This window comes from Erinaceus europaeus, chromosome 1, assembly GCF_950295315.1.
Source record: "Erinaceus europaeus chromosome 1, mEriEur2.1, whole genome shotgun sequence".
NCBI classification, from domain to species: domain Eukaryota; kingdom Metazoa; phylum Chordata; class Mammalia; order Eulipotyphla; family Erinaceidae; genus Erinaceus; species Erinaceus europaeus.
The window spans coordinates 49,149,522-49,173,766 of record NC_080162.1 but is presented as its reverse complement, the minus strand read 5'-3'; the positions used below and the strand labels follow the sequence as shown (position 1 = coordinate 49,173,766).

General features: G+C 43.8%; 1 protein-coding gene across 1 annotated transcript in view; it reads right to left on the bottom strand.

Moving 5' to 3' along the window:
* PREX1 (phosphatidylinositol-3,4,5-trisphosphate dependent Rac exchange factor 1) overlaps window positions 1–24,245 on the bottom strand; it is a 229,448-nt gene that overhangs the window by 64,211 nt on the left and 140,992 nt on the right. The window contains exons 6-10 of the mRNA XM_007526714.3: window positions 22,849–23,010; window positions 14,777–14,910; window positions 6,106–6,224; window positions 4,116–4,265; window positions 1,517–1,664 (exon numbers count right to left, since the gene is read on the bottom strand). Coding sequence (XP_007526776.1) covers window positions 1,517–1,664; window positions 4,116–4,265; window positions 6,106–6,224; window positions 14,777–14,910; window positions 22,849–23,010 — 713 coding nt within the window. The remainder of the gene's footprint in view (window positions 1–1,516; window positions 1,665–4,115; window positions 4,266–6,105; window positions 6,225–14,776; window positions 14,911–22,848; window positions 23,011–24,245) is intronic.

The following is a 24,245-nucleotide window of genomic DNA, read 5'->3' as shown; positions in this document are numbered from 1 at the left end:
CTGTCACCTCCACAATGATCAAAATGCAGCCATCCCCCACCTCCACTTTGCCCACCCTAGCAGATGTCAGCTTCCCACTGATATAGTAACGGTGTCTTTTATCTGAAGCCTCCTTGAAAGTGTCAGGGAAGTGGGTCGGGTTTGAGTTCATAAATTCTAAATCAAGTTCCTGTATCAGGGGCAAACTTCTCCTCCCAGCTGAGCTACAAGCCGGGTGAGGTTGGGAGCCCTTATAATTCTTCCAACCTCTCCAAAGTGGCAACTACCATTTCTAGCACACAGTAGGTCCTGGAAACAGCTTGTTAATTTAACAGAGGTAATTTCTTCTGCTTCTTCTCCTACTCAGCCCCATCCCCATCCTCAATCTGGTGAAAAAGGCATAAGCCTGTGCTTAAGACCCAACTTTATCTCCTCCAGACAAAATTCCTTTGATCCTTGGCTATATAATGGGGGCAGGTAACAGTGATGTTTTATTATTAGGAAACCATGTGTGCATGAAACTGAGAAACTAGAGGCATAAGTACTGCAAGGTTTTTGAGTTTGCTTTTTATGCGAAACTCAAAAAGATGTCTCACTAATCATCAAGCTTACTATACTTAGATCTTGAACTTCTAGTCTCCAGAATATAAGAAAAGTAATTTCTGCTCCCCGCCCCACCCCGAGTCAGTGCTACTTCACTAGGGCACACCTAGAAAACTAGTGTCAGGATCAACTTTTGCTTTCAGTCCTTCCAGCACCTCTGTAATCAACTTAGTATATTGACTAACTCTGTTAAGTTTTTCTTATTTTTAGTACTAAAGCAGAGTTTTTCAGGCCATGTTGGGAAACCAGTAAGTAGCTGTGAAATCATTTTCATGAGTCTTACTCAGCATTATTCTGAAATGAATGTAAGTGTAATGAAATGACAAAAGTGGAGGGGGAGTGGGGATGGTGGGGTAGGGGAGGGAAGAGGTGGAGGAGTGGAAGGGAGAGGAAGGGAGGGGAGGGGAAGGGAGAAAACTCAGATTGCATTGAGTTCCGTGAAACTTCAGATATCTACTACATGGATTATGTACTAGAACACAATGTAAAATTAATGTTTCACAGTGAGTTGTGGTCAAAGTCATTAGGAAAATCTAGGGCCAGGCAGTGGTGCACCTGGTTAAGCACACATATTTCAGTGCACAAGGACCCAGGTTCAAGCCCCTGGTCCTCACCTGCTGGGGAAAGTTTCATGAGTAGTAAAGCAGGTCTGCAGGTGTCTCTGTCTCTATCCTTCACTATCTCCTCCCCTCTCAATTTCTGTCTCTATCCAGTAATAAATAATTTTTTAAAACTTAAAAAAAAAAAGGAAAATCTATCCTGTTAACCTCTGAAGACTACTCCACACAGACTTGGGATCCTTTGGTGACTCTTAGGGGAAGGGGTTAGACTGGGAATAACCAAGTGGGTATAGGTATCAGCCCCGTCTCCAGTCTCCAGTCTCCAGCTGTGGCACAGGGGCCCAACAGGAAGCAGAGGAGGTAAGGACACTCACTTGCCCAGGAAGCACTTGGGCACAGTGCTCAGCTTTCTCCGGCGGTCCTTGATGAGGTTCACCTTCTTGTTCATCATCATGTGGTAAAGCTTCTCCCCTTTCTCAGCAATCATGACGTAAGCGTCCCGCTCCATGCCCAGCTTCAGGCCTACAGAAGAAGACAATCAGTATGGGAGAGGGTGCCAGTGCCAGGGACTCCCAGAAGCCTGCCCCCAGCTGCCATCACCCCTGCCTCTACCAGTGGGCACTTGCTACATGCCACCTACAGTTGGGTGACCTTTGTAGGGGAGGGTGATGCAGCTCCCCCATTTTACAGATAGCACAGCTGAGCCCAGAGAGGTTAAGTCCCAGAATAATAAACAGTGGAGCCTTTAGGTGGAAGATGGATTTCCAGATTCAGAGGGTACCAGAAAGCCTGCAGAGATCTTCCTACCTGCCAGAGATAAAAATATGTCCATTCCTCTACCAGTACACACAAGATCACAAGTAAGCCCTGCATTTTCTGCTTGGATTCTGTCTAATCCTAACATTAATATAACAATAACAAAGACAAAATATAACAGTACTTGATTTTAGGGTACCAGCTACAAGCCACTTAATTCTCAAAAAGTCTACAAGGCAAGTTCCATTCTCTCCAGTTGACAGATGAAGAAACTGAGGCCAGACATGGCAGAATCAGGATTTGCAGCTCTGAGCTCCTGACCACAGCATGTACCACCCTAGTAAATCTATCCCTGAACCAGAGAATGGATGACACCCTGACACTAAGGGCTGAGGTCTACTCAAGCCAAACCTTTCCTGTCACCAGAGATGCCCAGCACCACCACAACAGTCCTCCATTCTGACAGCAAAGATGGTAATCGGTGACACATCACACCTCTGAACCCCACGCCCAGTCCTGACTACACACCTAACCTAATCAGTTTCAGAGGTAATAAAATGGCTTCTAAAGGTCAAGTTCACTAGTTTATTTGACCTAGTGGCATTTAATTATACTCTGATGCAACAACTAATATCAAGAATACACATAAAAAATTCAGATGTCTAGCTTCTTAAACTTTTTTTACTTCATCTGGCCTTACTGAACCCATTTTCCTGAGAGGGGATGATTTGCTCTTGGCAGATAGGGAGAAGCGGTCCAGGAGGTGGCACAGAGGCTAAAGCATTAGACTCTCAAGCAGGAGGTCTGGCAGCACATGTACCAGAGTGATGTCTGGTTCTTTCTCTCTCTCCTTCTATCTTTCTCGTAAATAAATAAATAAATAAATAAATAAATAAATAAATAAATAAATAAATAAATACTTTTAAAAAAAGAAGTAGGGAGAAGAGAAATGGGGGGATATGGAAGGAGATACATGGAAAGCAGAACTAAGGGTACTTAGTCTGCTGACTTCGAGGAACAGAAGTAAATCAGTGATGGCCCCAGAAGCTTGAGTCTGAGCTCCTAGGCAAATGAAGGAGCCATTTACTGAAATGAGGAAGTCAAGGAGACAAGCAGATTTGGGGCAGAAGATAGGGTGGAAATTAAGAGTTCTGATTTAAGTGTGAGATGTCTGTGACACCTCCAAGCCGTGATTTTAAATGGGCAGGATATAGATGCAGACAAAATTCAGGTTCCTCTTCTAGAAAACTAGAAGAAAGTTGGATCATATCTTCAATTTCCAATATGGTCAAATCAGGGGCCAATTGGTAGTATACACATTACAATGAGCAAGGATCTGGGTTTAAGCCCCCAGCTCCCAACTACAGGGGGTGAGGGAGAAGAGGTTCCTAGGCAATGCTGCAAGTCTCTCTTTCTCACCTCCCTCTCTATTTCTGCCTCCTCTATCAATTGTTCTCTGCCTCTTTCAAAAATAAATAAATTTGCCAGTGTGGCAAAACCCAAACCTCAATTAGCTGTGTTCTATCCTATACAACAGAGATGTGTGTCTCCACTTACCAGACATCATCACTGAGGTCTGGGAGGTGGAAGTCACTTTCCTCCAAATGTGCCAAGCCTCTCTTTGCCCACCATGGTGGCTGCCGCCCACTCCTAACCTATCTATTATCACATACAACCTGCACTTCCTTATCTGAGCTGCCTCAGAGGAACTGGGTCCAGAGAGGTTCATGACCACAGTCAAGGGGAAGCTCTTAAGGATCCTTCTCCTAGACATAGACTTGATAAACTTTAAACAAATACCCTACATGAAGACCATAGAATCGTGGGGGAGACAGACATACAGAGCTTCCTGGCTATGTGACCTCAAAGACAAAAGTTGCCAAGAGTGTCAGGACAGCCAGCATATCAGCATGACCTTTGGCAAGTCATTGGGTCTGAGTTTCACCAATTGTCCAGTGAGCTAAGCCAGAAGACCTTGGGTGATTAAAGACAACATCAAGCAAGAATGCAGTCCCAGTGCTCCTTTCCCCTCAAAGACCTGCGTCTTATAACTTTGAACTTTTTGGAAAGCACTATATGCCCCTTCCTTAGACACAGCCCTCACTCTGCAGACATGACTAGCCTAGGAAAATTGGATATACCCTAAGGATTTGACAACACCCACCCCATACAAGCACTCACTCTTTGAAGGCCAAGAGAGAGGACCCAGTCACTCACTTTCACGTTGCTCCCTCTCACGAATGATAGCATCCAGCCACTTCTGTTTCTCCTCTGCCGTCTTGGCCATACACACAAACCACTTGTTCTTGGCTGTATTGTGGATTTTCCAGCCGTTGGTGACAGTGTAGCCATTGCTGTGGTAATCCGCTAGCAAGGGAGGAGGGCAAAGATGTGGACTTGACCTACACCTCTGAACATTCTCAACCCTACACACTTCTAAGTGAATGGCCAACCTTTCCCCTCCAAAATGATAATGCAATGGCATCAACACAATCAGGATAAGAGAGCTGAACCTTGCACCCTTCAGATGCTCACTTCTGCCACCTATCTGCTCATAGGAAAAGGAAGATCTGCAAAGAGACCCCTCTCAGCTCCTCAATTATAGGGACTTCAAGATCAAAGCTGGAGCATAAATATGAATGACTCATGAGGGACACCTGCCTGGAGCCAGGAATGTCTCCCCTCGTCCATTTCATCTGAAACTTAGGTTATTGAAAACCTATGTGCAAACCCACCACTACCCACAGTGGGATTTGCAAACACTGGCTAGGATGAGGGCTGACAAACCTCTTTTAAGAGCAGGTTGGCAGGGGGCCTGGCGGTGGCGCATCTGATTAAGTGCACATAGTATGAAGTGCAAGGACCTGCACAAGGATCCTGGTTTGAGCCCCCCAGCTCCCCACTTAAAGCAGGGGTGGCTTCACAAGCAGTGAAGCAGGTCTGCAGGTATCTATCTTTCTCTCCCCCTCTCTATCTTCCTCTCCTCTCTCAATTTCTCTCTGTCCTATCCAATAGGAAAATAAACGGGTGCCAGGAAAAGTGGGTTCATAGTGCCAGCACCAAGCCTCAAGCAATAACCCTGAAGGCAAAAAAAAAAAATAGGTTGGCACCCTGGGAGTTGACACAGTGAATAAAGCATTGGCCTGTCATGCATGATATCCACAGTTCAGCCCCCAGAGTGATGCTCTGGTTCGTTTCTTTTTTCTCCATCTTTCTCTCCTTTCCTCATTAATAAACAAATAAATCTAAAACAAAAAGGCTGGCATGAGCCAGGGGGAGGGTACAGGACTTTAGTAAAGGGCACACTGACTTGCACATACCATGTATGGGTATGAAATCAAACCCTAGAGATTTCATAATTTTGCAAAGCTTTGTCAAGTCACTATGTAAAAAGTAGATTGGCATTATCTAGGAATGACGATGCAAGCTACATCCTGAATGTGAGGAGGGATTCACAGGTTTGTGAGATTGCCATAGAGACCTGTGGTTCAAAACCAATTAAAACCTCTGCCTTAGACAAGCTCAAGGACACAGACGCTGAGAGGTATGCACAAGAACACGCACAGCATCCCTGATTGCAGGGACGAACAGTAGAAACAACCCATTGCCCAGACAGGCAATGGACAAACTGTTAATTAGTCATAAGACTGGATACTACCAAGCAACAGGAGTCAACAAGTCAGTGAGAGAGGTGTACACAGAATTATAGACAGGAGTGAATTTTCAAAAGAAGATGCAAAGAAATATGGAGTATTTATGACTAAATTCATATGTGTGCATATATATGTGTGTGTATTTTATATAATCATTTGAATAAGGTTTGAAGACAGTTTGAAATAAAACATTTAACAACAAATAGGAGATAAAAATATATGTCAAAAGCAAAACTATGATCATCACACAATTTAGAATAGGTGCTGTGATCAAGGAGGGTCATGTGGGGGGCTAGTGGGGTGTAATGTTCTACTTGTTAACCAGCTTGTGTACACATGCCTTACGTACTTTCTGCAGGTAGGTTACATTTCACAATAATATTAATAACAGATTTCATGAATTTTAAACAAATAACCCACATGAAGACTAAAGAATCATTGAGGAGATAGGCATTTCAAGCATCTGGAATATTTCATAATAATAACAATAAACTGAAACAGATATTCTGCATGGAGTAGTTGGGGCTTGATCAGGGGCTGGGGTCAGGGCATACCTGTCCCATCTTCCACATTCTCCACCTCCATGACTTCTGTATTGATTCGTCCTCTGAAGATGTAGAGAGAGCCATTGATGGATTTGGTCCTTTTGCTAGATTTCTTGCCTCCAGTAACCCTGAGAGGAAGCAGGAAGTTCGTGTCTATGCCTTACCTTACAGGGGCTCAGCTGTCCCCAATATAGCAAAGAGAAGAAAGAGTAGAGCATCCAGGAATGAGAGGAGCCAGGGACCAGAGTCAGGAGCATCAGCTTTTGGCCAGTGGTTGGGTGAGTTGAGCAAGTCATTTCATAACTCTAAGCCAAACTGTTCTCATCTGAAATAGGGGCTAGTAGCCGTGATAATATCACTCAGCAACTTTTTAGTAAACAAACAAGAGACATGAGTGAGAAACCACCAAGAAGTAACTAAGAGAAACTCTATCTTCCTGGCTAGAAAATGTGTAGAAGCTTACTGTATCTACAAATAGGTACTTACTAAAATAAGACCAGAGGAGTTTGAAGTAGTCCATTCATCCACTTACCCATTCACTATTATTTCTTAATTCACATAGGTGAGATTTATCACTCACTCATTCAGTCACTCAATAAACATCTGGCCAACACTTCCTATAGGAAGGACACCACACTGGGACTCAACAACCCATGCACTCAACAAGTAGAGAACACCTACAAGATGCCAGGTACTACTCTGAGGCTGCCACAGTGGGAAAAGCAAGGTCCCTAAGCATGCATTTTCTAATAAAGGGGAGCAGTGGCCTCAGAGACAGACAGAAGTTAAAACACACGTCAGAAGTACTTAATGTTGTGGTTAAAACAGAACAGAGGATAAACACAACACCCTAAGGCCATTTTCTACACAAGCCCCTCTGCTCTGACAGGTGGGATTTTCCCTGAGAACCAGCTGTGCTTGCCCCCAAAGTTATCTACCTGATGTGCAGCTGTCACTGTGACTGGGAACATTAAACATTCTATAAGCTAACTGGCATGTGAATGTGAAAAGAGAGTTGTCTCTCTGAAAAATGCACTCGCATGTTTTGGATCAACTTGCTAAAAGCAAGCTGCTTTGGTGATGAGTGAGAGCAGACTCTGAATGAAGGGTTTGGCTCTGTATGAAAAGAATGCTTAATGGATGTGACATACATGTGTTCAGTTAAAACATGCTGATGTTTGTCCATAATCATAATGATAAAACAAATCCAGGGAGGTGACTAAGCAGGCAGAGTGCATACCTTGCCATGTGTGAGGCCCTGAGTTCCATCCTCAACATACTGTGAAAACACCAAGGACAGAGATAGGGGAGAACTCCTTGAACAGTGGTGTAGAACTTTGGTGACATTTCTGTCTCTCCCTCAGCCCTCCCCAAATAAATAAATAAATAAATAAATAAATAAATAAATACTGCTCTAGCGAGGCAGTTCAGCAGAACAGCACCCACATGAGACCCTGGGTTCTATCTCTGGTACTACATAACTAGTAATAGTAGTGGTAGAAAACAATAAATAATGTAATAATAATGCAAAAAATAGATAGTGGTCATGATTATAATTGAGGTAGGGAGACGGTCACAGAAGAGATGGCATCGACAGAAGGTGAGAGGAAAAAAGCAGGGAGTGCCCAGGAGGGAGGTCAGGTAAAAGGAAGTTCAAGGACACAGACACCATGGCCTGCCAGGCATAGAGATGATCGGTGTGATCTTAGGAGATCCCTAATCTCATCTGCTCTGTTCCTACTTTTTTGGTTCCTGTTCATTGACCATTTTGTCTCACTTTATGTCCTGCCACCTTCCAGACACCAAGTTGCAGACACTACCATGATTCCATCCTGACTTCTGTGGGCAGACAATCTCACCAATGTGTCCTGGAACCTCGACTCTCCAGAGCTCTGGCCCACTAGGGAAAGATAGAGACAGGCTGGAGGTACTGCCAACACCCAAATCTAGTGGAAAAGCAATTACAGAAGCCAGAATTCCTACCTTCTGCACCCCAAAAACAACTTTGATTCATACTCCCAGTGGGAGAGAAGTGACAGGAGGAAGAGGGTAAGAGTGCTCTGAACTCCAACTCCATCAGGTCCCAAAGAGAGTGGAAGGTAAGGGGAAAGATACTTGGATGTAGTAATAGGGTCATGTGTGGCTTGGAAGGGAAGAGAGGATTGGAGCTGGAAGAAAATGGGGGAAATTATGTACAAATGTAGACAGGTAATTGTAGAGATGTCAGTTAGCCCATGTCTGCAACCCTGGGAGAACCGTGGTGGCTTGCAATGGAGGGACTCGGGATTCAGAACTCTGGTGGTGGGAATGGTGTGGAATTATACCCCTGTTGACATATAATTTTGTAAATCAATATTGAATAGCTAATTTAAAAAAAAGGAAAAATAAATAAAAGAAAATAAGAATCCATTTACATAACCATTATGCTGTCTCACTGTCTGAATCGCAAATCTTTATTGGTATTCAGTTTAGGAGTCAAAGTGAGAAAAGGGTAGAAATTACTATGAACATAATAAAAGAATAGTATTTCATTGGGAAAGAGGAGAGAGAGAGAGAGAGAGAGAGAGAGAGAGAGAGAGAGAGGTGACTGGTATGGCTGTAGCCAAGGGGAGTGGGGGGAGCAAGATCCTGCAGGGTCCTATGAACCAGGATAAAAACAGGCTTCTACTGTGTGTGTGAAATAGGAGCTGTGGAGGGTTTAGTCAGTTTCTAAGAAGTCCTCTTGGATCCTGTGGAGAACAAGTAAGGATGATGGAACACAAGAAGTACCAGAAAGAAGGTTACAGAAAGAAAGTAATAGTTTGTTATGTATGCATTCACACCTCTATACATATACACATGTGTGAGCACATACAGATACATATTTCTATAAACTTCTTATTAAAAGTCCAAAATGCAGCAGCTGGGGAAATGGCTCAGTGCTTAAATGGATCAGACCCCAGGTCTGAACCCCAGCACTGCATATGACACGGCAGTCTCAAGTATAAAATCCACATAGGAAAACATCTATCGGTTTTTATGAGAACCATACAGCTTACTAAACTTGTAAAATGAACTCACTTGTATAAACACTTCTAGTACCCTAAAGTCCCTTCTACTCACTATGTCCCAAACAAGGGTAAGCATTCAGTTACCCTCTAGCCCCATGGATTCACTTAGCTGTTTTGAATAAAATCACGTAAGTGGAATCACAGGGGGAAATGGTGACGGACATTTAGGCGGCTGCCAGCCTGGTGCTGCTGTCAATGTGCTGGCATGTGTTTTATTCAGAACGTATGTGCACGTGTCCTTATGTAGGAGCTGAACTGACTAACTATAAGGAATGTGCATCGTAGGTTTCACTAGATACTGCTGCACTGTTTTCAAAAATCGCTGCAGCCAGTTCTCCTACCCCTGAAAGTACAGGCACATTCCAGTTATTCCACACCTCCTGCCACAGGTATTTACTGGGTTGTCGGAAAAGCCGTGATGTATTTTTCTATGCAAACACATGTCATGACTTTTCCAACATCCCAATAACTTCCATGTTGGCCATTCTGGTGAGCATATTGCAGTACCTTATCAAACATTTCACTTTATGATTGACTATCTGATATCTCCTTCTGTAAAATATCTGTCCCTCAATCAAGTTTCTGTTGGGTTGTCTATCTTTTTAATAGTAGAAGGTGGAAAAACAAATGAAGTTTGTAAAAACTATGGTAACCGAACTGACTCTTGGACTTTTGGAGAACTATTGTGTGTGTGTGTGTGGGGGGGGGGGGAGGTGGAGTGGGGGAGGCATCAAACTTTGGTGGAGAGTATGGTGACTCACACAGACTGTGTGGTTATGAAATTATAGCCCTGAAATCTTACAATGTTGTAAAAGTGTTAAATCACTAATAAAAAAAAAAAAGGAGGAAAACTATAGGAAAAGGTGGTAAACTTTCTCTGAAAAGGGCTAGGGAATAAACATTTTGAGTTCTGTAAGTCATAGTCCCTGTTTCAACTCCCTACTCTGTCCATGTGGCACAAAAGCATACAGAGACATTACAAATGACTGGGCATGGCCGCACGCCAATACAACCTCACAGAAATGGCAGACAGTTGGAGTTGGTTTCTAGGGCTTCTTCATATATTCTAAATCTGAGTTCTTTGTCGATTGTTAGATTGTGATCATCTTCTAGCCGACAACTTACCTTTTTGCTTTCCTGGTGGTATCTTTTGATGGACAGACTATTTTAATGTTAATGTAGTGTAATGAATATGTTTTTTTTCTTGTCCTACTTAACATCTCAGCTTCCTCCCAGATCAAGGATACAAGACAGTATCCTATGCATTCTTCTATAAGTTGCATGGTTTTCACCAAGTATATTTAAATCTGTAGACCCACCTGAAGTTGCTTTTTTGGGTACTGAGTGAGATGAAAGTCAAGATTCTTTTTTCCTTCAACTGGATGTCAAATTAACCAAATGCCATCTATTGAGTTGTATGGTGCTTTTGTTAAAATTCAAATGACTGCTTCTGTGTGGCTTTCCTTCTGGACCCATTATTGCATTCCATTAACCTGCTAATCTGTTTTTATACCAACTCTCTGCTGTTTTAGTGACTGCAGCTTAAGCATTAGTATCAGTAATTCACATCTTTCAGCTTTGTCCTTCCTCAAAATTATCCTAGTGATTTTTGTCTCCTCAAATCTCCATGTAAAATTTCCCATCATTTACATAACCCCCCTCCTGGAGTTTTATTTGGAATTGCATTATTTGAATCACCAGGGTTAAATTTTGATGACAGTATGAAAAGAACTTGCTAATGAGGTGGGTGTGGGGGTGAGACATTTCATAATCAAGGGCAAGTAGGATTCTGACCTCAGTCCCTGATTGAGAGTCAAAGAGAAAAAGGCTGGGCGCAGGAGCTGTCAGAAGAAGGAAGAATTTTGCTTTAGACATAACAAAGATACAGATTTCTATTTCTTCTACTTCACATATCATTGCTGGTCTTTCTTCTAGTCACTTTACATGAATTGTTTTGGTAACTTATTTTTGCTGCCAGAACTCAAACCCAGAACTTCATACAGGCAATGCATGTGCCCCACCACTGGGCTACACATCGGACTTCCACTTGATATGCTTTAGCATAGTTCATTTATTTAAAAAAAAAAAACTCATGACATGAGGCTATTTGTATCCCCCACTTAACAGATAGGAAAAATGAGTCACAGGGGGCTGTCATAACATAAGGTCACCTGACTAATAAATGGAAGACCCTTGGCATCCTTAACTACTACATGCTGTGCCACCTCTAAGATGCCAAGCAATTCGTTGAAATGAAAGAAACTTAGCTCTTCTGGGTCTCAGTTTCCCCTTCTGAAGAAGGGGGGGGCATCTCAAAAACTTTTCAAACTCTCTCTAACATCCCTAGAGCCATTATGCTTGAACTAGACCAGAGGCATGTGAGTCAGAGACCTCTCCTGACCCATGTCCCAGATGGGTGAGGCCTTGCATGACCCAGGCCGAGACAAAACCGTCAGCAGACACCTAAAAGCATTGGGCATTTCCTGTGACCAAGGCAGAGTCAGGGCAGGAGTCTCATACGCCACTGCTCAATCCCTCTGAGACTTCTTGGAGGCCAGCCCTCTGACTTCCGATCCAGAGGCAGGAATGCTGGATGCCGGCCAGGTTCTCCCTCTGTTGGGAGCCAGATGTGCCGCTTTATCCAGCCAGCCCAACTCACTTGCAGAGCTGAGGCAAGAGATGGCCTGAAAAGAGCCTGTGGCAGCTGCAGGGAAGACTCTGGCAGTCTCACCTGGCATCCACAGCGATCAGAACCAGCTGCTGCTATTCCTATAGGTACAACCACACTGCAGGAGGAAGGGCTGAGCAAACTTGGCCAAACCTAGAAGCAGGTTACAGAAACTGGAAAAGGCATTCTGTTTTCTAAAACCTAGTATTCTGGGAAAAAGGCCTGTCTCAGACAACTCAATGCAGAGGATGGGGTTTTTTTTGTTTTTTTTTTTTTGACATTGGCAGTGGTCTTGGCACTTGCCCAAGGAGGACTACTAGGATGACCACAGTTAGACAGGACAGTCATTGATGGGAGAATGAAAGGATACAAGACAGAGACAGACTTAGCAGGAATAATATATCAAATGAAAAAAGACATACTGAGCCTGCCACAAGCTGACAATGAAAGAGGGAATGGTGAAAAGCCTTTAATGAGAAGGACCAAGCCCCAGTACACAAAAGAAATAGTTGAAACACCTACTATGTGTTGAGCATTGCACCTGAATGATTATAACAGGAACCCGACATGAATGGAGGTAAGATAACAGTAACTCTTTATTCTGTTGCATGTGTATAACAAACACACTGTACACAATTGTTCTTTTTTATGAGGTACACAGGATAAACTACCCTATTTTACAGATGAGGAAAATGAAGCAAAGCAAAAAAAAAAAAAAAAAAAAGTCTAAGTCACAGGTCTAGAGAAATGGCTACATAGGGATTCAGCTGTCAAGAATTTCAATCTCAAGTAAATATGATTATAAGGGGTCACCATCTCTACTTCACAGAAGAGAAAGCTGAGACTCAAAAAGGTCAGGCTAACCTCATCACCTTAAGTCCTAATCAGGGAACCCTTGATACTATCAGCCTCTTTTACCATCACTGCTTACTTCATCATCATGAGCCCTCTTGTAGGCCTCTCCAGACCCTTACCCTCACTATAAACTAGCAATGGTAGGGACTGCCCACTGCTTGAAGGGAGGCTGGGTCATGCTACTCTGCCACTCAAGGAAGACTGGTCCTGAAATGAGTGCAATCTGGGATGTTCCCAGATGTGACCAAGGACTTCGAGCTCTGACTGATAGGGATCCAGAGGTTATGCAGGCTCCTGTGGTAAATATGAATATACATGGACCCTGGGTCAGATCGATGTGGTTAACAGCTAATTGTATTTGTACATTTTTTTTCAAGTTTGGGAGCTACTCTTTGCCATAACCCAGTTCTATTCTCAACTCTGACACCATCCTCCCAGACAATATTTCTAATCCACCTCCACTTAGTTCAAGCAAAGATTACTAAAGTCATGGGCCCCTGGGAACAAACCTAAAATAGACATCCTAGTTTTCTTCCACCCTAGGGTCCCGATTCTCATCTCTTCTGTTGCTACTCTTTGGTTCCCGTTTATTAAACATTTTTCCTGCTGTTAAAACCTTACTGCCTTTTAGCCACCAAGCTGCAGATGCTACCATGATTCTATCCTGACCTCCCTGGACAGATGACCTCACCAATGGGTCCTGGAACCTCATTTCCCCACAGTCCTTCCCCATTAAGGAAAGATAGAAACATGCTGGGGATATTGATAGACCTTCCAATGTCCATATCCAATGTAGAAACAATTACTAATGCCAGAACTCCTTTCACCTGTACCCCAGAAAGAATTTTGGTCCATTCTTCCAGAGGGGAGAAAAGATAGGGGAAGATGACCAGAGGACCCTGAACTTTGATTCCACTGGGACCTGAAGCATTTGTCACCAGGAATCTTTGGTTTTATACCATCACTGAAAGGAAAGAGAATGAGAATCTGAAAAATATCAGAGGAAATTAGGCACTGTTTCACCTATCTGAGAGGAAAGAAAAGTGGGGAAAGGAAGGACACTCAGAAGTAGTAGTAGGTGTGGATGTGACTTGGACCATAGGAAAAAGTGGCAAAAATTATAGCTATAGATACAAAGTCAGCCCACACCTGTGACCTTCGGAGAACTATTAAAAGTATTAAAGGATGGGGACGTGGAATTCTGGTGGTGGAAATGGTATAGAATTATACCCCTTTTATCTTCTATCACTAATAAAAGTTTTTGTTGTTGTTGTGTTTTTGTTTGTTTTTTTTTAGTTTAGGCTAGAGAAAGAAAGCAAAGATAAGAAAGGCACTTCCTACACACACACACACACACACACACACACACACACAATTCATTCTATGAAGAACTCTGTTCCTCACCATTGCCTTAGGAGGACAGCAGATGTGAGTCTCAGAAACAGTCATTCAAAAGCACAGAACACAAAGGAAGCTAGAAGGAATGGTAAGAGTATGGTTCAGGGTCTGGACTTTTCTCAGCCTTAGCATGTCTTACATAAAGAAGTCTCTAAGAAAGCCACTATTTCAGGCCTAAGACAAAGTTAATGGGGGGGGGGGGGGTGTGTGGCACATTCAAAAATAGTTCCATTGGTCAAGGAATATCATCCTCTACTTGCTAAGCAAGAGAAATGAAAAGCAGGAGGACTCTCTCTACCCCACCAATATACCTACCCAGCCAGCCAGCGAAACATCCACTTGGGCCTGCAATCCTCCATCTACCTGCCCCATTCACCTGTTAACTTCTCCTTCCTCCAATCACACATCCATCCATCAACTCAGTCATCCAACTGCTCAGTTTTCTGTACCAGATTCCAAGCAACCCAGCTACTGTCAATCAGCTAATCATCATTCAACACACCCATCCAACAGACTACCCACTCATCTCCAGGCCTCCATCACCATCAGCCTCACATATATATGACTATGCAACCAACCCACTCATTCACTTAACAAAAAATATCACCAACCACCACAAATAAATAAAAAAATTAAAAAAAACACTGTTAGGGTTCAATCTGATGCCAGCCTCTTAGCAGTCCCACCTCTGGTGCTCTCAGGAACTCACCTGGATTTCCTCTTGCAATAGACAAGGAGGTTGTCAAAAAGGAAGAAGGCCCGCTCTTGGATGTTGCCTGCGGAGATCTTCAGCAAAGTCCCTTGCAGGAGTAGCTGAGTGCAGATGTCTGTGAGGTTGGAGCCCTTGCAAAGTGATGGGGACACAGTGAGTAAACTGGCAAATCCAGGGTCACCTGCCTTTCTCCTCCCTCCTCAGAGGAAATCACCCCATCTCCTTCATACCCCAGAGAGTAAATGCACTAGACAAAAACCTAGCAGCAGATGAGAGAGAGAGAGAGAGAGAGAGAGAGAGAGAAAGAGAATATGGACAGTGGTTTGCTCCTGCTGAGAGTGCCAGAACCTGCTGGGTAGAGCAGATCAAGGGGATAATTTCATAAAAGAGAGACCTGGGCTCATGGAAGTCAAGTGGCTCCTCCCACCTACACAGGCCTAGTCGGCATCTAGTTCTGTTTTGGTTAACGTCTTATTTGGGGATTGGGATTGTTTATTTTCTTTTGCCTTTCCCTTCTTCCTTATTTACATTTTTGGCTTATCCTATCTCTCCCACAAAAATGCCACAAGAAGTCAGCACTAGCGGCACAGTGGATAAGCACTGGACTCTCAAGCATAAGGCCCTAAGGTTGATGCCCTTGACATTGCATGTACCAGAGTGATGTTCTGGTTCTCTCTCCCTCTCTCCTATGTCAATGAATAAATAAATCCTGAAGAGGAGGGGGGAGAAGGAGGAGGAGATGAAGGCAGAGGAGGAGGAAGAGGAAGTAGTAGTAGTCGTCAATGTTATCTACCTTTTGCTCAGCACCTTACCATGCTCTCTGGCACATAGTAGTGCTCAATAAATGCTACAGAACATCATTAGCAATAGAATCTGCAGAACATTTACTCCTGATAAGGATGTGAGTTAAGATGGGAACAGTTCCCAAACTCTACTTGGTCACAGTAGAGTGCAACTTAGACACTAAGCTACAGTGGGTGGCTAAGTGATGGGCTGGCTAGGACACTAAGTGACCTTGAGGTTCAGGGCAGAAAAGGTATCAGAAGGAACCTGGGAGGATGACAAAGATTAGGAGGCTAGGGCAGCGATAGGAAGCTGCAAACCACACAGGTCCAACTCCCATCTGGAGCTCTGAGAGATGAAGGCAGGGACAGAGATATTCCAAAATACTAAGAGAAATGAAGCAGAAAAGAAAGTCTGGAGGGAAAAGAATGCCAACTAAGACAGTCCTCTGATTGTTCTCCAAATCCACACTCCTCTTTTATCACAGGAATGGAGCTTCAGCTGCCCAACCACTCCATTTACCAGAGTCCCTTGCACCAGGTGTGATCATCTAACTGAACTATGTATGTGGGAGGGGGGCGCATTTCCACATTATTTCATTGATTGAACATTGCTCCCCTAATACCCCCCTCTCCTTGCCACAGGCTAGAAGATATTGTGGTGAAATACACTAGCAAAGAGCAATGTTCTGGAAAGAGCAGCACGACCCCTCCTTCAGCCTGAGTGATTATAGAGAAATACTCTCAACTCATTTATTTATTTATTTTGCTTCCAGGGTTATTGCTAGGGCTCAGTGCCTGCACCATGAATCCACTGCTCCTGTAGCCATTTCCCCCCCTTTTGCTGCCCTTGTTGTTGTAGCCTTGTGGTTATTATTGTTGTTATTGATGTCATTCGTTATTGGATAGGACAGAGAGAAATGGAGAGAGATGGGGAAGACAGAGAGAGGGAGAGAGAAAGATAAGACACCTGCAGACCTGCTTCACCATCTGTGAAGTGACTCCCCTGCAGGTGGGGAGCCGGGGGCTCAAACCGGGATCCTTGCGCCAGTCCTTGTGCTTTGCGCCACGTGCGGCTTAACCCACTGCGCTACCGTCCGACCCCCTCTCAACTCATTTAAGCCACTATCTCTCTCTTCTTGCATTAGCCAACCAGACACTAAACTCACAAATCATAATACAAATGTGAACCCCACCAGTAGGTGGGTGAAAGGGTGCCCTAACACTTAAGCCTGAAGCCAACTGGACTATCACACAAAAATAGTGTTTAGGGGTAGGCTCATTTGACAGACTTGCAGATTTTGATGAAAGGAGAAACAGAGAGGAGATGCTGTCACTGCCTGAAAACAAATGTTGGGGGGAAAGAGGGAGAACTGTTTGCAGAATCTGCTTCCCCAAACACTCAATAACAGCAACTATTAAGGAGCTCATACCCCAGTGAGATTTGCTGACTTAGTAATTTTCTGGGACCTAGTATGGAGAACTGAGTTTTGATAGCTCAGAACTCCGGCTGCCTGTTAACTGCCTACTGTCCGCTAAACAGCTCCACAGCTGCTGATGCAGCTGTGTGCTTTGTGCCCACAGTCCCAATGGGCAGAGCTAGCCTCTTGGTCTGGTCCACCAGTCTAGGACCCACATAAAGTCTCAGGCAACCAAAGACTGGGCAACCCAACCCAAAACAGGAACAGGTACCCATTAACAGAAATCACACTTGTGTGCCTTGGGCAGATATCTGATTCCCACAGCACAGCACGCAATGAGGCAGTGAGCCTGCTACAGTGAGGACAGGACTTCTACAACCAAGAGCCTCTGGACTCAGGGGGAATGTAATTTCCTGAGTAAAGAGACTCCATCAAGGTCAGAGAGACAGCTCAACATAGACAGCAGTGCAATGCTTCCTCAACATCTGTGCCTCCTCACTCATCACTCAGGCCCACCTCCAGGCCCCCTAGGCTCCAATGGGGGATTTTAGCTGCTTATATATGAATCTGGTACCTGGTCAGGCTCAGAGCTCAAGGCCAACGAGGTCTATACCTGAGCCTCCTGCCAAGTTCAGAGGCCCTCAGAGAGAAAGTACACCCAGTCTAGGAGCCAGGCAGTGGCACATCTGGTAGAGGGCACACATTACCTTGTGCAAGGACATAAGTTTCCCACCTACAAGGGGGAAGCAGTGCTGCAGGTTTCTTTCTCTCACTCTATATTCCCCTTTTTTCTCTCTTGACTTCTCTGTCCTATCAAATAAAATAATAAAAAACTCAATAATAATAATGGGGGAATAAAAAAAAAGGACCACAAGGAGTAATAAAGTTGTTGTCAGTAGGCACTGAGTCCTAGCAATAACCCTGATGAAAATATATATAGAGATATATATATCCAGGCTGGAACTGCTTCTCTAGCCTTGGCCAAGACACTCAACAACTAAGAAAATGGATGCCCCTTCCACCCAGCCATACTGAGAATCCCCATCAGCCCTCAGTCTCTCCAACATCCTTGAACCCACATCAGACATGGTGCTAAGAGACATGTGGAAGAGACTGAGCACTGAGCACTGAGGTGTCCATCTGAGAGACTGGAGACCTGCTGCAGATAGCATAGAGACACCATCAAACTGAAGTAGTGATGCTGAGAGAAAATGATGGGCACTAGGCTGTCACCAGCAAACTACTGTCCTAAGTACCTCACACAGGCTGTTTGTCCTCGTAGCAACTCTCAGCTCACACATGAGGAACTGAGTCACAGACAGTGAAGGTCAAACCGCAAGTAAAAGTCCAAGCTAGGACTGAAAACCAGACAGGCTGGTCTCCCTCTCTGAATGACAAACCTCTTCTAACCAGCAGTGTCTCCCAAAATAACAGCAAGATTTCTATGCAAGTGTTCTTCTAGAGCAGAAGTCTCCAAAGGAGGGAGGACACAGCCCCCAGGCAGCACAAGGCACCCCAAGGAGGGTGGAAAGAGTCTACGAGAACTTTTATCTATGGTCTTTAAACAGTTTTGTTTCCTCACTCTTCTGTTCTGACTTCTCATGGGTAAGGAAGAAGCTGATGATGTTTTAAACTATGGTTTCCAGAGCTAACAAGAAAGACAGCATAGTTCTGTCTTCAAAGGAATGAACTTAGGGTCTCAGGCAAACAGAAACTGTGCAACCCAAAACAGAAACAGGCACCCATTAACTGAAAGCATACTTGTGTGCTTGGGAAGATATCTGATTCTCACAGCACAGCACTGTCCTTATGGGGAGACAACATAGTGATAATGCAAAAGACTTCCATGCCTAAGCCTAAGGCCCCAGGTTCAATAGCCAGCACCACCAAAAGCCAGAGCTGAACAGTGCTCTGGTGAGAAAATGAAATAAAAAACCACTATCTGCTAACTTTCTCTATTATTATAAGCTTCACATGAGAGTTCATGGGTGTGCATCTGATATGTCCTCCTGCAGGAGGGCCACCCCTCACTGGCCATGCACTATAACCAAAGATTTGCTTTTTTTTTTCTTTTTTAAAAAAAGGTAGTAATCCTATTTTGCTGCCCCAGATCCTCTTGACATTTGTTTCTTTACTCTATGCCAAGGAAGAAAGAACTGTTCCAAGTGTTTTGCATATATTCACACTCTGAATCCTCTTATGACTCAGAGGACCGCCATTATCCAGACTTCTCCCTCTACCCTGAAAGTGAGGGGGCAGGGGAATATATGGTTTACAAAGCAGTGTAGTCACATAAGTACAGTTTCTTATCTCCCCACGACCCGTGTCAGCACCCACCCCACACCCACCACCAACTGACACTTCCCTTCACCATCATGCACTGGGTCCCCAACCACCTTTCAATCCCTCCTCCCTCCTCCATACAGAGTCTTTGGATCTGCTTCAACAGACCACAACAAGGACCAGACTTTTCAGATGAGGAAACTGAGGCACAGGAATCTCTCCTCCAGGGGGAGCCAGTTTATTCACTCACTTCCACAGTATTCTGAAACCCTGCCACTTTCTCATGCTAAGTAAAAAGGATTTATACATTAATGTATCTGGCTTCAACTAAACCAGTCTCACAACTATAAAGAATAAGTAGCTTAGAAAGAATCAGTCCCCCATCACCACCAAAAAATAATAAAAAAAAAAACTCCTTCCCCCAAAACAAGGTCCGTGACAGCTGTATTCCAAGAGAGAGGTGTCAGCCATCTGATCAGATTGACAAGAGGTCAAACAACGAGATTAGAAATTAACAAGAAGAGCATTTGCAAGCATGATATTTGCATAGTGTCCTATCATCCATTAAGGTTAAGACTACTCACGGCATGAAAACACTGCAAGTAGCTTCACTGGTTTTGTTTGTTTGTTTACAATTTTTATTAGCAATTTAATAAGTTTATAAGATTATAGGATCACTGCTTCACTGTTAAAATTATTTATTTTTAGGCCAATAAAATAGCTCATCTAGATAGTGCAGTGATTTGTCATGCATACAACCCAAGTCTCAGCCTGGCCCCTACCATCCTCAAGGAAAATTGTGTGGTACAGTGTCTTTTTCTCTGTCTCTGCCTCTCTCTTTTTATCTGAAAAAAAAAATCAACTCAGAGCAATGGAACCCTGGGAATGATAAAAATGAACTGTTTCTTCTGCCTAGACCAAGTCACATTGTGAACAAAAGTCTACTCAAAATCTTTCTCCTCCAAGGAAAACCATCTAACATTTTCCAAAGAACATTTGTTTCCCACATCACCTTACCCTCAAAATGACACCTTAAGATGTCATTATTGAACCCAGCTAGCTAGAGGAGATGAAGTCTAGCAAGCAAAACAAATTTGCCTTCAGCACAGCAAGTTGTAAGTAATAGGGCTGGGCCTCAAAACCAAGTCCCATGCCTCAGTTTCTTCACCTGTAAAACAGGAACAACACCTCCATCCTAGTGTTGGAAGCATGTTATAGGTGCTGAATAATTGCCAGCAATTCTTATTATGAGTTGTTTTATTTCCTAACACAATTATAAATAGTTATGACAATAAGGGCCACTCTCAAAGATTTTTCAGAGACTGAAAGAGACCCAAAATTCTACTTCCCTAAGCCCTTTACCAGAAGAAGGCATCTGGAAATAACTTCTGCTCTGATTGTCACATTGCTTGCGAAATACCCTCTACCAGGGCCCACATGAGAAATTTCTTCTCTAGTTTCTTGCCAGGAAATAGTGTCCCCCTCCCCCCCCACCCCCCACCAGAAGAACTGTTCCATTTCTTCCTTTTATTTGACAACAAATGTGAAGTCACCTGTGAGCTCTGCTCTTTTCACTTTGGCTACCAGGAAGCTCAAAGATTAAACAGATTTGTAAATGTGTCAACTTTAGATACACATTAGGTAAGAACATTTGCTGAAAGTGGTAAGATGACCCTCTTGTTTTGAGATGAAAGAGAAAGTCTCTCTGGGACTTCTGGGAAAGATTTTCCTACACAGGGGAAGAGAGGTCCCACACCCTGCCTTGAAAATATGCCTCTTTCCCTGTTTGGAACACAAAATGCTTGAGATTGCTCATTATCATGCGACCATGAGGGAAAGCCCAAAAGCAAACTGGAACTTTGACTTCACAAGACTGAAATGAGAATCCTTGGAGAGCACATCTTCAGTGGCACAACTGAGTATCAAGCAACTTTCAGCTTCAGGAAACAGAAACCTAGCTATGTTTTTTAAGCAGAAAGCAATGCAGGGTTTACTCAAACCTGGAAGAGGTAAAATGACTCAGGAGTCCAGCCCAGGGCTTCCAGCAAAGCAAGAACACTACAGAATTGATCCTCCAGGGGCATCACTGTCTCTACCCCACAGGGGAAAGGGGAAGTTCAGAATACCATTTGCCTGAGGTGATAATCCCAGAAATCACCAGCCAAGGTGCAACTAGACTGTAGTCTCAGCTGTCCCCTACAAAGTCTGCTAAATCTGTACCATTAACAAAACAGATATCCCATGCGCTATCTCTTGGCAGCCAAGAAACTGTTATCTGTTACAGAATGCCCAACATGGCCATGGTTGTGCTATACCAAAACAAAACTTAAAAATTAAATAAACGACCACCATGAAGGTGAGCTGTGTATCTCCCCCCACCCCCACCCCCCCCGCCACCAAAGTCTCAAGCATCTGGATCCGATCTTGGTTAATCATACCCCAAAGCTGACTTACAAAGTGGACTGACAAAGTTCTTTGTTCTTTCGTCTGGGCTCAGCAGGAAGACTCGTTGGAAAAAGTCATGCACATGGCTAGCACTAGCCCATAGTACCCACCTCCTCCCTGAACACAGGCCCTGGTATCTCAGTCAAATCTTCAACAACAGAGTCACGTTTACAATTTCCCAACACAGAGAAAAGAACTGGAAATCCCAAACATAGCAAGTGCCAGAAATTCCAGCGCAACTGATTCAGAGAACAATCTGTGCTTGAGAGTGTTTCTTTCATCTTTGGTCTTAATCTCTATTCCAACTGTATTAACTGTGATATTAATATTTTTAATTTATCCAGATTTTCCCATTTCATTCAACAGAGTTCTAGGAAATCTCTAATGATTTATTGAAGATATGAGAAGGAGTAAACAAATAAATTAAGCACAATCGGAAGATCTCATCCCCAATTAATCAAGATGACAATACCAAGTTCTATTGACTGAGTACCTAGTATGTTCCAGGAATCGATGAGGAAACTGAAGTTTAGAGAAATTAAAGTATTTGGGGACAGGAAGTGACTCATCAGTAGCATTTGCGCCTGACATGCATAAGGCCCTAGTTTTGACACATGACATCACATAAGAGCATCAAGGACAAAACAATCAGAAGCCTATGGATGGCAGAATAGTCTTTTAGTATCTCACTCATAAAAAAAAAAAAAAAAGGTAATAATTAATTCTCTTAATTTTAAGACATCTGCTTAATGTCACCAGCAAATGAACGGCAAAGTCAAAAATGCTTTCCTGGAGTTAAATCCTTAAATACTACCCTTGACTTTAGTGTTGAAAACACAAAGTCTATGAACATTTAAGCAATAAACTAATGACTGAGGAGTTAGATGGGGGTGGAGACTAAGGAAAACTGGAGATTTCAGAGGCCCAGTGCTTTAGTGACACTGCTTTTCCAAAAGAAACTCAAAATCTGGATTATTTTTGTTTCCATACATGCCATACAGGCAAACAGAACACACTTCAAGCCAAATCTTGCACCCAGGCCACAATCTGAGCCTATCACTATGCCCTTATGCCATCTCCAACTCAGAAGCCCACCCCTCCCTGGCAACCACATCCCCCAACCCCACCATAGACACACCTCCCAGCCTTCGATGTGGGATTGGAGCTGTTCCAGAGCCTCTAGTTTCTCCATCTGCCGTTTGGTTTCATTGATGTTGGAGCAGACGGTCTTCATGGCCTGCAGGGCACTCTGGACTGCAGGGTGATCTGGGTGCTTACCCGGGGTCCTTTTGGCCAGCTCCTAGGGCAGAGACAGAAATAGGAGTGAGAAACATCATCCCGGAGAGAGACAGATAGATCAGGAGGCAGACACAGATACTGCCACCTTCCGGACATGGTTTTCTCATCTGTTGAATGGGTATAAAATGCCTCACCTCATGGCCCAGGGAAGGTGGTACAGTGGAGAGAAAGCGCAGGACTTTCAAGCACGAGGTTTGAGTTTGAGCCCCAGCATGCATTTGCCAAAGTAATGCTCAGGTTCGATCCATCTCTCTCTTTCTCTCCCCCCATAATAAATAAATAAATAAATAAATAAATAAATAAATTTTTTAAAAGACATCTCACCTTCACAGGGACAGAACTTGTAAAGTTTACTTCCAGGGCAGGTGTCGATCCATGTGCCCATTCCCCTAGCATTTATACCTCTGCCACTACCAACCCCCCCTCAACCTTTGCCAACATAAGAACAGGCTGGAGGGAGTCGGGCAGTAGAGCAGCGGGTTAAGGCAGGTGGTGTAAAGCACAAGGACCGGTGTAAGGATCCCAGTTCGAGCAGGGGAGTCGCTTCACAAGCAGTGAAGCAGGTCTGCAGGTGTCTGTCTTTCTCTTCCCCTCTCTGTCTTCCCCTCCTCTCTCCATTTCTCTCTGTCCTATCCAACAACGACGACATCAATAACAACAGTAAGATAACAAGGGCAACAAAAGGGAATAAATAAATAAATATTTTAAAAAAAACAGGCTGGAACTGTCCAAAAGCTAGGCCAGTCTTAATCCAAAGGCTTCAATTATATAGTAAGTATGAGGAGGGGAGCTGAGAAATAAGTGACTAACAGGAACTCGAGATGCCAGGGGTGATCTTCAATTTGAATTATTCATGTGTTCAAATGGCAGGACTATGTGGCAGAAATAAATAAGCTTCTTTAATTCTGATTAGACACACCCAGAGATTCCAGGGTCTCTCCATCTCTCTGCCCCACCCACCCACCCCCAATAATCAGTTATGACCATGGGCTGGTATAGTGATTAAGAGCATGGTCACACGTGGGTTCAAGGGCTGGCTCTGCCTTCAGTACCTGGGTGGCCATGGGTCTGTCACCCACCACATTTTGGTTAGCATGATGGTGATGATGGCAGCAGTCAAGGCCAACTGAGCCTCTCCTTTGTGCTGGTGAAGCAGGTTCATCTTATCTGTCAGATAAGGTGGCAGATGGACAGAGGTAGAGCCTCCCAGGCCTCAAAGAAATAAGTGGAAAGGCC